The 16,794-nt window shown below is 39.7% G+C and overlaps 1 protein-coding gene across 1 annotated transcript; it reads left to right on the top strand.

Annotated features, from left to right (window-relative positions):
• Window positions 1–484: 484 nt before the first annotated feature.
• On the top strand, window positions 485–6,895 carry dmrt3a (doublesex and mab-3 related transcription factor 3a). The gene is made up of 2 exons (XM_030143297.1): window positions 485–1,054; window positions 5,009–6,895. The coding sequence occupies exons 1-2, from the start codon at window positions 646–648 to the stop codon at window positions 6,040–6,042; spliced, it is 1,443 nt and encodes a 480-aa protein (XP_029999157.1). The 5' UTR covers window positions 485–645; the 3' UTR covers window positions 6,043–6,895.
• Window positions 6,896–16,794: the final 9,899 nt, after the last annotated feature.

The raw sequence follows: 16,794 nt of genomic DNA, 5'->3' as shown, positions 1-16,794 counted from the left end.
CTTATGCAAATCAACATGAACAAACCCAGGTACATCTTCATGCTTATTGAACATACTTCATTTTCAGCAGGTCTTACGTATGAGGAGACAATATTCACTTGTGTTTGTGATTGATGATATTGTGTTTTTATTATTTAGATATAATGTTATAGCCACTCTGTCCCTCCGTCCCACATGTGGGTCTGTGGGACCCGGTCTCCGTGAACGCCGGGCACCTTCTTGATCTGGACTCGTGTCTTTAAATACATTGTCCTGATTCTAAGGAAACTCTCCAAACGTGTGAAGCTCGGATGGAACAGGTGAGGTTATCTGATCCCCACTGACACACACGCAGGTTTTTTGGTTTTTTTTTCCGCCCACTTCAGTCTCACGTGGACTTCTTTCACTGGGGGACAGCGGTTGGTTTGGTTACTCCTCTCCAGAAGTGCGTGTCCGCCTGATGCGTATCTGGCCTGGTGGATCCTCTGCTACACGCTCCCACACACACCTTTTCCTTTTCTTCTGCTTGTGCTGTCATGCGTGGAGCGGTGTGTTTTCGTGCAGCTCCGTTTCTCTGAGTGCTCACACTAACCCTCCCGCCCCGGCTCAGCCTCTCCACAGATGCACTTGCGCGTCCGGGGGTGAAACACACAGCGGTGCGACAGGATGAACGGCTACGGCTCTCCGTACCTGTACATGGGGGCTCCGGTGTCCCAGCCCCGGGCCCCGCTCCAGAGGACACCGAAGTGCGCGCGGTGCCGGAACCACGGCGTGCTCTCCTGGCTCAAAGGTCACAAGCGTTACTGCCGCTTCAAGGACTGCACGTGCGAGAAGTGCATCCTGATCATTGAGCGCCAGCGCGTCATGGCGGCGCAGGTGGCGCTGCGCAGGCAGCAGGCCAACGAGAGCTTGGAGAGCCTCATCCCGGAGTCCCTCAGAGTACTCGGCCCCGGGATCGGCTTACCCGGGGGCCCCGCAGAGGGCAACCAGGGAGCCCCGCCGAGGAGCGACGAGCTGGAGCTGAGGTGGAGCGGCGGCGCGGAGCCGGGACAGACCGGAGCGCAGACCTGCACAGGTAAGGACCAGGGACTGCACAGGAGCCTGCCTTCAGCTTTCGCCCCCAATTTTGATTTGATAGGGCTGCAAGCAGATTATTGTCATATTTACAACCGGAGGAATCCTGCATTTATACCGAAAAGCAGAAAACTCAACTCTACCATTAGCTGAAACCAAATCAGTCACAGGCCTCCTCAGAAAAAACAAAACAAAACAAACAAACAAACAAAACAAAAAACAAAAAACTACAAAACAGTTGAATTAAGGTTTACATTGTCCATTTCACTCAGGCTGCTGAGGCCATGGTTCATTTTCTGTTCATTTTGATTTAATCTCGTGAAAGCGGTGAAATATGCTGATATCAATAGGCAAAAAAAAAAAACTAAACCAAACATGTAACACGAGGAAGAAAAAAGCAACAACAAACAAAAACCGAACGAACAAGTTAAACCAACACTGCACATGTGACAGGCCTTTTCTGATATCACAAGGAAAATGTATTAATTTAGTGCGTATTATTATTATTATTATTATTATTATTATTATTATTATTATTATTATTATTATTATTATTATTATTATTATTAAGGCCTATTTTAGCGATTACTTTGCTCATTTTATATTTTCAGCATTTCCAGGAGTAAAAGACGAGTAATGGGCAAAAGATAATAAAATCATGTACCTGAACATGTACTTGTACATGTACATGAGATTTGATCAATGATACACTGGTTAATAATGATCGCTTTAATAACACATGATCAGAATGACACACAAACGCAACCAGGGCTAGTTGGATTATTTTTCTGAATAAACTCAATAAATGGTTTTAGGCTAAATGTGACATTGTTGGTACATTCTACTTCTGCTTTAACCATCTATTGCATGGTGGGTTGTACACAATAATTATTTGAAATACACATTAGAATACAGAAATGACAGAGCTATCCAGTCCGCGTTTCACTGTTCAGTTATGGGTGTTTTTTTTAATACTCCCAACATCATCTGACAAAGTTTAGATGCTTGCACTGGATTTTTCCCTGGAGACAAGACACTATTCAGGTCGTGATCATCAGACTCCAAACATGATTATTTTTTCAGTATTTAGGCAAAATTCCCACAAGACTTAGTGCCAGTAACGTATTTTAGTTGGAAAAGTGGGTCTTCATCACTTCATATGACCAGGGTATGATGTTTGTGCTTCCACTGAGGGACTGATCTGACTCTCAGCAGATCATTAATTGTTCATTATTTATGCGACATTCCTCCAAGAGAAAAAAAAAAAAACTAGGTGAGGTCAGTTAACATTTAATCCTCATCTTTTAAAACCTAGTTTAGATGCGATCTGTCTTCTAGAAACAAAAACATCCGAAAGAAAGAAAGAAAGAAAGAAAGAAAGAAAGAAAGAAAGAAAGAAAGAAAGAAAGAAAGAAAGAAAGAAAGAAGTATTTTTACCCATGTAGGAAAATATGTTGAAATGTGGAGGTGATCTCTCACACACTTCTTGTCGATTAATCTCAAATAAAACGTTTGAATGTGTTTTGCGCATTTCAGTGTTATATAATGTTCACTATTTGTATATGTATTTTTCTCAAATAAAAACATATTCAACCGTTTTAATGGAGTTTAAGCAATAATTCATGTAATAGAGGCTGGATGAAAAACGCTTCACAGTGTCACATTCTCGCAGGACGTTATTTTTATTTTAACACAAAAGCATTTAAAGACAAATGATGGGGAAAATTATCAAAAAAGTCATCAGCAATGTTCACACGTCTGCATCAATAAAAGTCTAAAATGTAACTGTCATTTATTTGAGTGATTTTGAGTTTTTGATCTTCACTTAAAAAAAAAAAAAACACGTTTTCTTTACCTGCATTACGTATAGCTTCTTCTGACAAGTAGACACACTGTGTTATTTATATGACTTTACTAAAACCAAGTTTTGCACGACGGTAGAATAAAAACAATCATCTTTGGCATAATCACATTCATTTTTACATTTTTGTTTTTGTAATGACATCAAGTAAATCACAATATTAAAAACAATAATAAGACGTATGTAATAAAAATGAGAAAGTAGGTCATGGATTGTATATGTAAAGGAGCCTAACAGTTGTGTATTATGTATTATTATATGGTTTTAAAAATCAAATAGAGATAACAAAAACAGTTTCGGCTACAGTTTATGATTTAAAATTTAGGATGTACAGTAATGTGCAAAAGTCCTAGGCAAACATGAGGTTTATTGGTTGAGTAAAGTTCTAGAGACCACATATGCATTTCTCAGTATCTGTATTTAGATGAGATATATATATATATATATATATATATATATATATATATATATATATATATATATATATATATATGTATATATATATATATATATATATATATATATATATATATATATATATATATATACATATATATAATGTGTGTGTATGTGGTGTAGTAGTAGTATTTTGTGTGACCTCCTTTTGCACTTTTCACCCTTTTATTCAGACAAGGTGACATTTATTGCATTATTATTATTATCATTATTATTATTATTATTATTATTATTATTATTATTATTATTAATCAATCAATCAATCAAACTATTTATATAGCACTTTTCATGCAGAGTACAACACAAAGTGCTCCTCACAATAACAATAAAACACACGCACACATAAGGACAGATTTCGTTTGGTAAAGACTAAATAAGAACAGCCTTCATACAAAAAGGACAGAAGCTGAGGAAGGGCTAGCATAAGTGAGGCAGGATAAAACCTCAAAATAAAAAGCAATTTTAAATCAACCAGTAAATAAGTAAATAAATAAGTTAAAACAAGATGAAATAAAAATAAATAGGTAACAAAATAGAAGAAAATGCCAGCTACAAAACAGATTAATAAAAGTAAATGAATAGATAAATACACAATAATTGTAATAAATACAAAATGAATTAAGAGAAAAAGTTTAAAAAAAAAAAAAAAAAAAAAGCCAGGCTAAAGAAGGAAGTATTGAGTTGGCTTTTAAAAACCTCAAGTCTTCAGGCAGGAAGTTCCACAGATGTGGACCAATCATTATTATTATTATTATTATTATTATTATTATTATTATTATTATTATTATTATTATTATTATTATTTTACTAGGTTTCATTCAGCTCGTGTCAGATGTTTCTGTTTGTTTAGGCTGGTTCTTGTCATGGGGTCAGGGGTCACACTAAACACTAACTTTGACCTCTCCAACCCATTTAGTTACATTGTTTGTGTCTTCTAAGGCTGTGCACTTATTTCCGGTATTTTTCTTGCTGTATCTGAAGGAAAGAGAATGTGAAATGTAGGCCTATATGTATGCTCATTTCAACCCTGCAGAAACAACACAGCTGAAGGTGGCCTACGTAGGCCTGTTTCTAACTTGTATTACGACGTTTAATCATTTCTCAGTTCATCTTGTTAATTCTGCTCTAATGTCATTTACTGAGCCGGTCCTAATGTTAGATTTTATTTCAACGTGTGCACTTACCTCTTTATTTTTCTGTGTGTTTATTTAGGCCCATGTCTTTCTGACCATGTTAGCTTAGTCCAGGTTTTTCTAGACCGGTTCCCTCGGTTGTTTCTGTGACTAAAGCTTTGACGCACGAGGCCGAGCTGAGCGCGCACTAACAGATGACAGTAATCTGCTGTGGACAGGCTCAGGCCCATGCAATAGCCATATGTCTCCGAGGAGGTCAGGTTCAGATGAAATGTTACTCGGTGTTCACTCGGTGTGGGCAGAGGGCATCGGCCGCAGATTCCTCTGTGACGCACACTCTGCACCTGGAGCTGTGCGTAAATGTGTGGAGTCACATGAGGACCCCTCTGAGTCTCTGAAGAACCTGACAGACCCTGCAGCTCTGCGCCCCCCCCCCCCCCCCCCCACACACACACACACACTATGGCTCCTACAACCATAACCAAGTGTGTCTGGTTTCTTGTAGATCCCACAGAGGACGGTCCCGATGAGGCTTCAGGGCCAGAGAACGGAAGCAGCTCCAGTGAGAAGGAGCAGGACCCGGTGAGCTCCCCAGAGGGCTCAAAACCAAACTCCTGCTACACCCCCGAGCCCCCGGAGACCCCGGCCCACCTGGAGGAGACCCGCTACAGCCTCCCCAAACCCGGCAGTGCCGACAAGGAGGTCACCAAGTCTGAGAGTCCGCACAAGTGTCCTGTGAGCCCCGGAGAGCAGAGTGTGCTGATCGAGGGTCTGTCCGGGTCCATCAGCCTCCCCTTCAGCCTCAGAGCCAACCGGCCGCCCCTCGATGTCCTCAAGAAGATCTTCCCTGCGCACAAGCCCCCCGTCCTGGAGCTGATCCTCCGTGGCTGCGGCGGGGACCTGGTCGGGGCCATCGAGGTGCTGCTGTCCAGTCGGAGTCCAGACGGGAGCGCGCATCCGCACGCAGACCCGCACCCGGATGCGGCGCTGGTCCTGCCTTCGAACGGACACCTGTTCGAACACGCCCTGGGCTCCTACCATCCGGTGTCCTCCTCCGCCAAGTGGTCCGTGGGCTCCGCTTTCCGGGTGCCAGACTCCCTCCGGTTCACGTCCGAGTCCGCTTCAGGGGTGGTGTCCACGGGCCCCCTGGGTGTACCCCTTCAGCACCCATCCTTTCCCCAACCCACGCGCTACCCGCTCATGCTGCGGAACTCCCTGACGCGCAGCCAGGGCAGCCCGTTCGTCCACAACGACGTGACTCTGTGGAACACCGTTGCCCTTCAACAGCAGTACCAGCTCCGGTCCGCAGCCCAGTACGTGTCGCCGTTCTCCCCGGCAGCAGGAGCTCCCGCAGGGCCCGGAGGGTCCGTGTTCCGGGGCTCCCCCATCCTCCCGTCCAGGCCCGCGGAGGAGCCGCGCATAAGCATCCAGGAGGAGAACTGCGCACTGGGGGCCAAACCGGGCCTGTACTCCCCGGACGACGAGTACGAAGAGCGGTCTGACTCCGCGGACTCCCGGATCCTGAACTCCTCTGCCTGATGCGGATGAGGGACTGAGTCAGCATCAGGGGACGGAGAGGGATCAGGGCCACACGGACCAGAAGAGAGTCTGAATATTCTGACGAGGAAAAAAAGCTATAATATTTCAAGAATGAAGTCATAACTGTATGAGACTGAAGGACTAAAAATTGGAGAAAGAGTATAAATGCTAGAACAGAAAAGTAATAGACCATTTGAAGAAAAACATCCAAGCAGCAGTCTGAGTGTAGCCAGCAGGGTTAGGACTTATTGGGATAGTCTGACTTTATTCTTGAGATATTACAACACCTCCTCTGAGATGTTTCAGATGTGTCCGGTGTGCCACAGCAGATGGAAGAGCAAAAACCGTCTTGTGTATAAAGCGGGTTATGGGGGGTATCAGTGTCCTGTCTGAACTGAACTCCTCTGATCAGATGATGTCAATCCTGTTCCATCATCCATCACACTTGGAGATGTCATGTTGATATGACCAAAACAGATGAATGTAACAGACTGAACCTCATTCTCTTTGTTTTTGAAAGTCTCATCTATTGCTATCAGCATGTTTAATAAACTGTGACAAGTTTCAGTGTAAGGATCACCACTGCATGTCAAGCGTATGCCAAATAAACCTGAGTCGTCCCAATGGACCACAGTGTTGTCTTTAATGTGGACACAGAACCATGGGCAGGGAACCAATGGGCCTTGACATATTTGGGCTGTTGCCAGGTTTGGGGGGTTTGTGGTCAGTGTTGAAACAGTAGGATATGTTACAATGCTGAGAGTAGGGCGTCCCACTTTATTTTGTCCTGTGCCCCATGTTCTACATATTAATTTTAAAGAGAACGGATGAGTTCAAGCAGAATAAATCCTAATCAGCACACAAGGAATCTGCTTTGGTCTGATTGTGCAACAATATGAGCGAATTTTCCAACATTGTATAAGGTCATAAGTCAGGTTTACATCCACATGTGACGGAATCCACAGACAGGGTGACTGAGTGGGTTTACATCCACTGCTGATGTGACAGCATTATATCTCCTTCATGGAGATCAGCAGTCATTCCTCAAATAAAGTGTATTTATTTAGAAATGTGTTCAGTTTTACGTGGGTTTTCAAAATAAAGGCTCACTATTTTTTTTTTTAGGAAAGTCAAAATCAAAATAATTACAAATGTTTTAACCCAAGAGTCAAAATATCATAATGACATTGTTTTCATCACATATTTTTCCATCTCATTGCTCCTCTCCTCTCCTCTCCTCTCCTCTCCTCTCCTCTCCTCTCCTCTCCTCTCCTCTCCTCTCCTCTCCTCTCCTCTCCTCTCCTCTCCTCTCCTCTCCTCTCCTCTCCTCTCCTCTTACAGATGCAACAAATTAAGAAGGAATTGCAGTGGGTTGTAGAAATCCACTCGATTTTAGCCAAAATTAATATAAACATAGCTTTGCAGCACCTGGAGTGTTCAAATTCAAACCTTTTGAACTGTTAGGGTCCAAATACAACAAATAAATGAACCAAAGATTAATAAAAGTGGGTTTCAAATGTTCTCTATTTTTTAATGCTCAAAGTGAAAATATCTAATAATCTTGTGTCCTTTTAGTCAGACACACACTCTGAACACTGATGGGTGGTGATGTTGATTAGCTTTCAGACACCAAGTTCATACTTACTTCTTGAAGTTGATGTGTTGATAGATGGAAAAATGGGCAGTGTAAAGATCTTGGTGCAACAACCCCATTTCAGTCAAGTCGAGCATCTGTGGGATGCTCTGGACACATGCATGCTGTTCATGGTTCTTGTCAAAGTGACACAGATCCTTATGCTGCTTTTATCCAATTTTCTGTGGTCACAACATGTCCCACCCCCATTTTGTGTTGTTTCTTTTATGAAGTGGTTCATGTAGCTAAGAGGCACTCTTGAATTTCAATATAATGTCTTTAAATCTTCAACATGTAAAGGTCTTACGTAAACATATTCCTTTTGAGTGGGTGCAACTTTTCTGACACAAAATCAACACAAGAATCATGGAAGACCACTGAAGTTCAATGGTCTTCTGTCATCATCTGGTTGAACTCATGCATTCGCTTCAAAATCCAAATAGGGCTAAAATAAGATAAAAGGGGCTAGATTAGTGGTATATTAGTGGTTAGCACTGTTGCCTTTATAGGTTAACAGTTCAATCTAAATCAGCCGTAGGTGTGAATGTGAGACTGAATGGCCGGTCATCTGCATATGTCAGCCCTGTGAGGAACTGGTGACACATGCAGGGTGGACCCCAGGGTGGACCTCACTTTAACCTGCTGGTAGCCAGGATAGGTGTTGGCAAATCCTAGGTCCTAAGCAAGCAGTAAGCAGTTTGGAAAATGAATGAATGAATGAAATAAAAGTGATAGTTCATTCCCACATGAAACAGGACACCCCAATGCCCAGATAAAACTCACTTTATTGTTTCTTATTTATAATGTAATTCGATCTCCACATTTTAGCCATCCTAGTACACATGGTACCTAACATTAGCATTAGCATTAGCACACACATAAAAGGAGCAGAAAGCTGTCACTGAAGGCACTTAGATACCAACTCCAGATCTTCATCAGCTATGTTTTTTTTTGGATATTTAAGATATGAGCTATGTTCAGTATTGGAGACACTGCTTTGGAATCCCAAATTCTTGGACACTGCAGTTGAACTACAGCAAAACCACTGCACAGAGAGATACAGTTTGATTACTTCTGAAGGAAAAAGAATCATATTCATGATGTGCATGTGATACAAAATGACAATAAACATGATAACAAACACAAATGGCACTCAGCGAGGTTAGCTTTTGAGGATCATTTAAGTTCAATATTTATCGCCAAATATAAGAGATTGATTTGAAGTCTCTAGAATTTGAAAGTGTCTCTCCCTGATAGAGCTCACTAGTGTATTGAATATGGAAAAAAACAATACATCATGATGGACAACCTTAACAAACTGTAAAATATTTGGCAACCATTTTAGGTCAACTTGCCTGGCTATATAGAGACCCAAGCCAGTAACCCAGACCACGGTGGGTGGACCCTCCTCTTCCTGCAGCATCTGAGATTCTGGAGCATCCTGACATCTTCAGAATGCTCAAGTGATTCCTGATTCCTATTTCTGTCTTTGTTATATATATTTTTTAAATTATTATCATTGTTGTTGCTGTTGTTATTATGTATGTATTAACCCCAACTGCTCATGTCAGTGGTCCATCCTCCAGAGTCGGGGTCTACTCTCCTAGTTTCTCCCCGTTAAAGGTCGTTTTTCCTTCCACTGTCACCAATTGTTTGCTCCTGGAGGATTCTGTCAGTGTCTGTAAATTGGCTTAAGAGTCTAGTTTAGACCAGCTCTGGATGCACAGTGTCATGAGATAACTTTTGTTACGATGTGATGCTATATTATAAATAAAAACTGAGTGATTGATATTACTGTGTTGTATGATTTATATCAATATGATTCTCTTAAGAAAAATATTGTTGCAATCAAATATGACAAGTGTAACAGTAAAGAAATAGAAAATATTTGTACCTCTATATAAAAAAGTATTGCAGCGTTTTAGTGTCAATCAAGAGAAAGGAAAACTGATGAGTATCCTGATATAATATTAAGAGTTTACTGTTATGAACTTATATTTTCATTTTGTGGTGATGGTGATTGAACATTATTCAATATACAAATATATGCTGTAAAATGTTAGTGTTGTTATGGAACATTTTATGTTATGTTTTATGTTATGACAAAAACTATTTTGCCAGGAATAGTAAAATTTGTTCCTGTAACATGATCAGAAGTTTGTATGTAGAATGAAAATGCTGTAATATACTGAAAAACACAATAAAAATCATTTGTAAGTAAGTTGTAAAGCAGGCCCAGAGAGGGTGATGGACAAGACTGGGGAGGATTCCCGATGGGGCGGTGTCAAGTTTGGGCCAGTTGGATGGGAAAAATAATTTGGACCCTTACCCAAATGTTTAGTTGTTTGGGCCCACGAGGCATCTTTTCTGGAGCGGTAAAATTAAATATTGCAACAGAATAGTGCCAGTGTCAGTGGGTGGTGATGGAGGGCAGGAAGAGGCCAAGTGGAGCCCAAAAGGCCAGGTTCAAGAAAAGAAAGGTGGTGGAAGCCGATGCTGCCAAATGTGTGAAATGAACAGACCTGTTTTCCAGAGGACACACCCCAGCTGCAGCCGCTAAAGACAGATATGGAAATTATTTTGGATTGTCAGTGTATAAGGCTATTGCACGTGTGCAATGTCAACTTAGTGTAGTTTATTTTGTAGTGCCTAATACACACCATTAATCACAAATATCCAGTTCCAAACTGAAAATAATCAACATAATTTAGAAGTGCCATATTTTAAACGAGCTTCTAGATCCTCCGATCCTGTTCGTTCTTTTACTTTCTTTACTTTCTTGGTAAATTCTACTGGTATTTTCAGTTGAATAACCTCTCAGCTGGCGTGCCTGTTTCTGCACATGAAATTTGACACCATGCCAACATGGCCCGATTATTTATCTGTTGCTAGATAACCCACTTCAGTGATGATTCTGTGATTCTGGGAATAGCAACGTGATTGGCCATTGGGAGGCCATTGTATTCCAAAATTACTGATAGGTCCTAAAATACTGGTCCTATCACCTTGCTGTTTTCCCGAGCCTCTTCCTTGACCAAAAATACATAAGTATGTCAAACTAAAGCACTCAGCACTTTACAGATTTTGTGTGATGCCCGAGACACATGGACAGAGTCCACTTCCCATTTATAATATAGGATTAGTGTAAATCTAACAATAGAGCGCCTCTCTGTTAGGAAGAAAAATGCAATTTTAATTTCAAATTATTCTAATTTCAATTTATTGCTCCTGTACAAAGGTAAATAGATTTTCATCTTTATCATATTTTTTACCTTATAAATCTTTATCTTATTTATGTTTGAATTAAACATATTGTTAAAGTGAAGTGTTTTCTGTTAACTTACCAACATATACCTGAACTTATACCAGTACAAAGGCATTGTCAGAGCTAGCTGCTGTTTTATTTATTCCAATTCCTCTTCCATGGAAAAAGTGGGCTGGTTTGGACATGAAACTCCCGGGCTGAAAAAGGGGCCCAATCTGGTCTGGTAAAGTAATACTGATGTATTTTTTGTTTTCTGGCCTATTCATGTGACTCAGAAAATCTGATCAAATGAAACCAAACTGTCCTCACTGCCAACATACATAACTGCTGCTGTTCAAATAAAGCAGCATTTCACACACAAAGACCTTTATCAGTTTCATTATGGTCTCCTCAATATCACATTCCGCTGCAAGACTGATACAAAAAAACACCACAGTCCCATCCAAGATATACTTTGACACTTATTCTACAGCATGTCTTTTGGCCTTCATTGTGCTTACAGTAAAACACCAGGAAAGGGCAGAATTTTGGCTTTAATCTGAAGAAGTCTTTTTTGAGATGAAAGCAGACTTCAGTGAGTGCAAGTCATGCATTCAGTGGTTTTCTTGATTGGTTTGGTTTTCTTCTTGGCCTTGACTTGTTATGTTTAAGCAGGTCTATGGTGTAACTTCTCCGCATGGCGTTGAGTGTGATAGTACTCTTTCATTTATCTGCAGATAAAGGTGAAGGCTCCTCCCTTTACGCGTCCTCTGCTGGCATCACAGAACCTCACTGTCCTATGGTTTAACCTTTGAAATGCCGCCACCTACTGGGATGATTCAATCACTTCATGTTTTCATACATACTCAGTTCAGTTCTGATTCACAAGTCTGGTTCACAGGATATCCCCCCCCCTTGAATAAAGGTGAATGTTTTTTTTGGTTGATCAGTGTCAGGATTGTTATTCTCTCAACTTCAGTCCACTTCACCCGAAAGAACAACAACCTCCAAGCTGTATGTAGACCCTGAAAAGGACTATTTTGTTTTGTAGAAATTTAGTCTTCTGCTTCTACTTCACGTGCACATGACCCACTGAAATAATTTCTTTCTTGACACAATTTTGCAAAGACATTGTCACAGCATCCTATGCTCAGCACTGCCCAAGGACAAGCCAGATGACTTACAGAGACTTACAGAGAGCCCAGTGGCTCTCAACTGGTCTGGCTTCTGGACCCACTATAACTCCTAAATGACATGCCATGACCCAAAGTGATAAAAATTAAACTTCTCAAATGTATTTAATGAAAAGATATGTTTTGAACCTGAGATAATACAGACTATCACAGTACGCCAACACAGAAGACAAGTTCAATGATAAACCAACTGACCATCAGGTGGTGATCCTAAAGAGGGAAATATTCCCTTTTACCACTTTACCGCTACACTAGGTACTAGTGAACTCAGTTAAAAATGTATTCAACCACTTATTCAAGCATTAATCATAAAGCTGACATAGCAGTCAGAACATTTCAGGAACAGCCATTTTTTAACACACTCAGTGTTTTCATGCAAAATGAATTCAATTAATAAACTGCAACTAATGTTTCTTAACATTATTTTTTGGCCAGGCAAAGGCCCGCAACCCACTGAAAATGGGTTTGTGACCCACTTTTGGGTCTTGACCCACCAGTTGAGAATCACTGCTTTAGCCTCTATTCCAGAACAATTGTGGAAAGTCTACAAACACTGATGCAGAACTAACCAAGTGTGGAGATGGGTCTAATTATAGGAGAATGCTCATTTCCTAAAGAACCACACCAGGTGTCCAGATAGGTATGATATGTTAAAGATAATGTTTTTTTCAAAAGATCTCAAATGATCTGTACAACACATTGGGCAGCATGGTGTGTGTAGCAGTTACCACGGTTTCCTCGCAGAGACATCGTCCTGGGTTTGACTCCAGCACTGGCCAATAGGAAGGACCTTTCTGTGAGGCCTTTGGTCTCCCAAAATACATGCAATTAAGATTGATTTGTCAAACTCAATTTCCCACATTTTCAGCCCTGCATTGAAGTAGTGAGATGTCAAAATTTATTTAACATCAACACATTACTAAATTATTATCAGACATTTGTTTGTTTCATCTTTTTCCTCTTTTGTGAAAACCCTGTATCTCCAAATAATTCTGAAATGAAGAATGAAGTGTTTCCTTTATGTGCTGAGTTTGACTTCTCTTCCTTCTAACTCTAAATACTCTCTTGGATTCAGTGTAAAATGCATCCTGCCAAAAAGTGAAAACAGGTCTCGTTTTCTGACTTCATGAAAAGTGGGCATTTTAGAGATACCTGGTTTACAAAGGTCAGCCACATTACAGACAAATGATGATTATATAGAATATGATGTGTTGCTATACATGAAACTATCAACAATTCCTAAAGTCACTCAAATGACCTCAACTTAACCATGTATTGCATTAAAATGGAAGATACTCATGGATAGTACAGAAGAATGAATCCAACATCAGATATAAAGTAAAACACTGACAGGGAACATTCTACTTAACAGTCAACACCTAACCCTTAAACAATATTTGGCTGATACTACTGTACTTTTTTTCTTAAATTTATTCCTCATTTTTATAAGTATAATATAATCCAATCTCCTCAGGTCAAGGAGCAAGAAAAGAAATGAAAGAACAGAAAACAAACAAATGAAAAGAACAGTCTGTGATAATACTGTACTTTTACATGTCTTAAGGAAACGTTTGAGTTCAGTACTTGTAGTGTAGTATTTTCAAAACACAGCATTACTACAGTTAATGAAGGAAACCATTTAAAAGCACAACAGGAACATTTTAATGTAGAAATCAAGCATTTAGCCAGTTCATTGACATTAACTATAAAATGTCCCAATCTCCTTCCATCTATGTTGACATGTCAGTGAATTTTCAAGCAGAAGAAAAAAAAACCCAACCTCATAAAAAGTAAATGATTTTGGGGTGACTGTTGAACAAATGGTATAACTGAATAGTCAATTTTTAGATGCTTTGCTTCAATTTTCTTTCAAGTAATTTCTCAAATATTTTATGAAGGCCAATGCAGGAAAATGAACTCAAAACATCAGATATAATAGTCAGACCATTTACAGGGACCATTTTACTGCACAGTGAACACTTAATTTGACTGAAACTTCTTCCACCATTGATGACAACATAGATTAAACACAAAGGGGACTCGTAAGGATGGAATCACAAGGATGAAAAATAATTACTATTTAATTTGATAGACTCAGTGTTTTGGAAGACAATGGCAAACTCACTGCAAAACTGAAAATTGTCAAGTTTCCCCTTTCATCCCTACAGGAGATACTGTAAGGATGTTTGAAACTTGTACATAAATGAACTCTGGGCCAAACTACATAGTGTCACATTCAGATTACCTACATGTACCAACACACAATCCAGACTATCTTTAATCAGTTCAGTTTAATTCAGTTGTACTTGTAGAGCTCTATATCACAACAAGGTTGCCTCACAGGGCTTTACAGAATTAGTTGGATACAGAAACGAACAACAGTCAAATAAACAGTAGATGAAGGAAATGGATTAATGTCCTGGGTATCCCCTGTCCTCAGACCCTCCTTCTCGGCAAAGAAAAACTCCAAAAACCCAGTGGGAAAAGAGAAACCTCGGGGAGAACCACAGTGAAGGAGGGATCCACTTCCATGGACAGACAGGCCGTAGATGTAGTTCCGGTCTGTACGGATGCAGTAGGGTCCCATGAGGGGGTCCATCTAGTCAAATGAGACAGGTGAGGGTGAGGAGGTCCATCCAGAGAGGAGAGGGTGAGGAGGTCCATCCAGAGAGGAGAGGGTGGGGGAGGAGGTCCATCCAGACAGGTAAGGGTGGGGGAGGAGGTCTGGGGTCACAGGTCAGGACAGGGCACAGATGAGTCACCTCACATCCCATCATCATTGGGCCCCAGGCGGCTACAACTGAAACCGTAGCCCCTCCCTCAGAGGACAAGGGACACTGGGTGAATAGTGATGAACAGACTAAGTAAACCATATATTGGAAATTATAAGCACAGACAAAAGTGGTGCGTAGTACCAGAAACAGGTAAGAAAGGGGAATCTGTGAATCTGATCTGAATACACCTTCACCCATTATTTCACCCATTTTCCTGTGTCAAATGAGAGAAAATGAAAATGTAACATTGTTTCTACAGCAAGTTAAATAAGAAACTGTGATCTACACTGGTCCTGTGTGCCTGCTCCAGTCTGTCACCTAGTGGACAACAGAGGAATGTCAGCCATGGACAATAACAATATGGTTGGTGGTTTACATTCTTTTTAATACATAGAAATTTAGAACAGGAGCCGAGCATGGTATTCATCTGAACATTTTATAGGTCACAAACCATAACACAGAGGATATTACACCAGCTCTACATTGTACACAGAGTTAATTATTGAAGAGATTATATTATGAAAAGCTGCTACTGGTCTACAAAGCACTGAATGGATCCAGAATTTAACTGTAATAGTTTTTAAAGGTCAGCTAGTAGAACCCAGAGTCCAGACTACCCATGGTCCAGTGGCATTTAGCTTCTCTGCTCAGTACAACTGGAATAAACTACTAATAAACACTTAGAAGGCAAGGGAAATGCATTTGTATAGTACCATTCATACACAGGGCAATTCAAAGTGCTTTACAAAGGCATAGAAACCTGATAAAAAACATTAAAATCATTAAAATCATAGACTAAAACGAGGACAATAGCAGAATAAAACATTAAACAAAAGGAAAGTGCAAGAAAGATTTTAAAAAATAAAGAAATTAAAACAAGAATAAGAGACAGTCAAAACAAAAGCTAAAATCAAGCTTAATTAAAATTAAGAATGTAATGTAAATCACTCAAAGCAGTTAAAATTGTGAGTTGCAGTGCAGGTAATAATAATAATGATAATAATAATAATGATAATGAATTAGATTTCTATAGCGCTTTTCAAGGCACCCAAAGCACTTCACATACCATTCCATAGAAATCCACATTAAACCATATCTCTGTGCATGTGCTCGTTAATAAACTCTACTGTCATCACACTACGATGTTCTTACCCTCTTTTAATTTTTGTAATCATTCCTGGATTTTACACACACACACACACACACACACACACACACACACACACACACACACACACAGAACCTAAATTAAAAATAAATGAATAAGCAGAGTTTATTCTACTGGTTTTAATTTACATTTCTTATTTTATTTTTGGCTTTTTTTTTCATTTTTATTTTTTGTAAAATCAAGATAATGCTAAAACCTTTGAATGCCTGTCCTCTTTAACACGTGATGTATAAATAATATAAAATTTGTGTCCTTGATGGAGTTTTATTGTACAATATGTTGCTTAATTTTGATAACCATATTCATTTCTGGGTTACAAACTGAAGGAATTTATTTAAGGTCCAATAAAAGATCCAATCATTCACAGTATCAGTGAATCAACAGAGACTTACATTATATGTAACACTGAACATGATTGTGTGTCCATAACTGGCTGTAAAAAACAAAATAAAGCAAATAAAATAATCTTTATGTATGAAACGTGCTAAATAAATAAAATTTGTTGTACTTTGCCTTATTTATAAACTGTGACATTTGAAGACCTTTGGAAATTTTGCTGCTCCATCCAGAGCCATCCGACTAAACAGATGCCAAATAAGAAACACACATTAGTATATACAGAATCACTTCTTAACCACTGTTTAAAAATGATAAGTGAAAGGCAATTGGTTTTACAATAGGTAAGTTACTGAAGTTCAGCGTTGATACCTGGTTAAAAGTGAACATCATCAAAGGTATTT

This window comes from Sphaeramia orbicularis, chromosome 9 (assembly GCF_902148855.1).
Source record: "Sphaeramia orbicularis chromosome 9, fSphaOr1.1, whole genome shotgun sequence".
NCBI classification, from domain to species: Eukaryota; Metazoa; Chordata; class Actinopteri; order Kurtiformes; family Apogonidae; genus Sphaeramia; species Sphaeramia orbicularis.
The sequence above is the reverse complement of the archived record's forward strand: the minus strand, read 5'-3'. Positions and strand labels throughout refer to the sequence as shown.

What these genes read in the sequence shown, in the direction of transcription:
- dmrt3a (XM_030143297.1), top strand. Translation starts at nt 646, where the DNA reads ATGAACGGCTACGGCTCTCCGTACCTGTACATGGGGGCTCCGGTGTCC. An exon ending in CGGAGCGCAGACCTGCACAG is followed by an intron (nt 1,055 to 5,008) that starts GTAAGGACCAGG and finishes GGTTTCTTGTAG; the next exon opens with ATCCCACAGAGGACGGTCCC.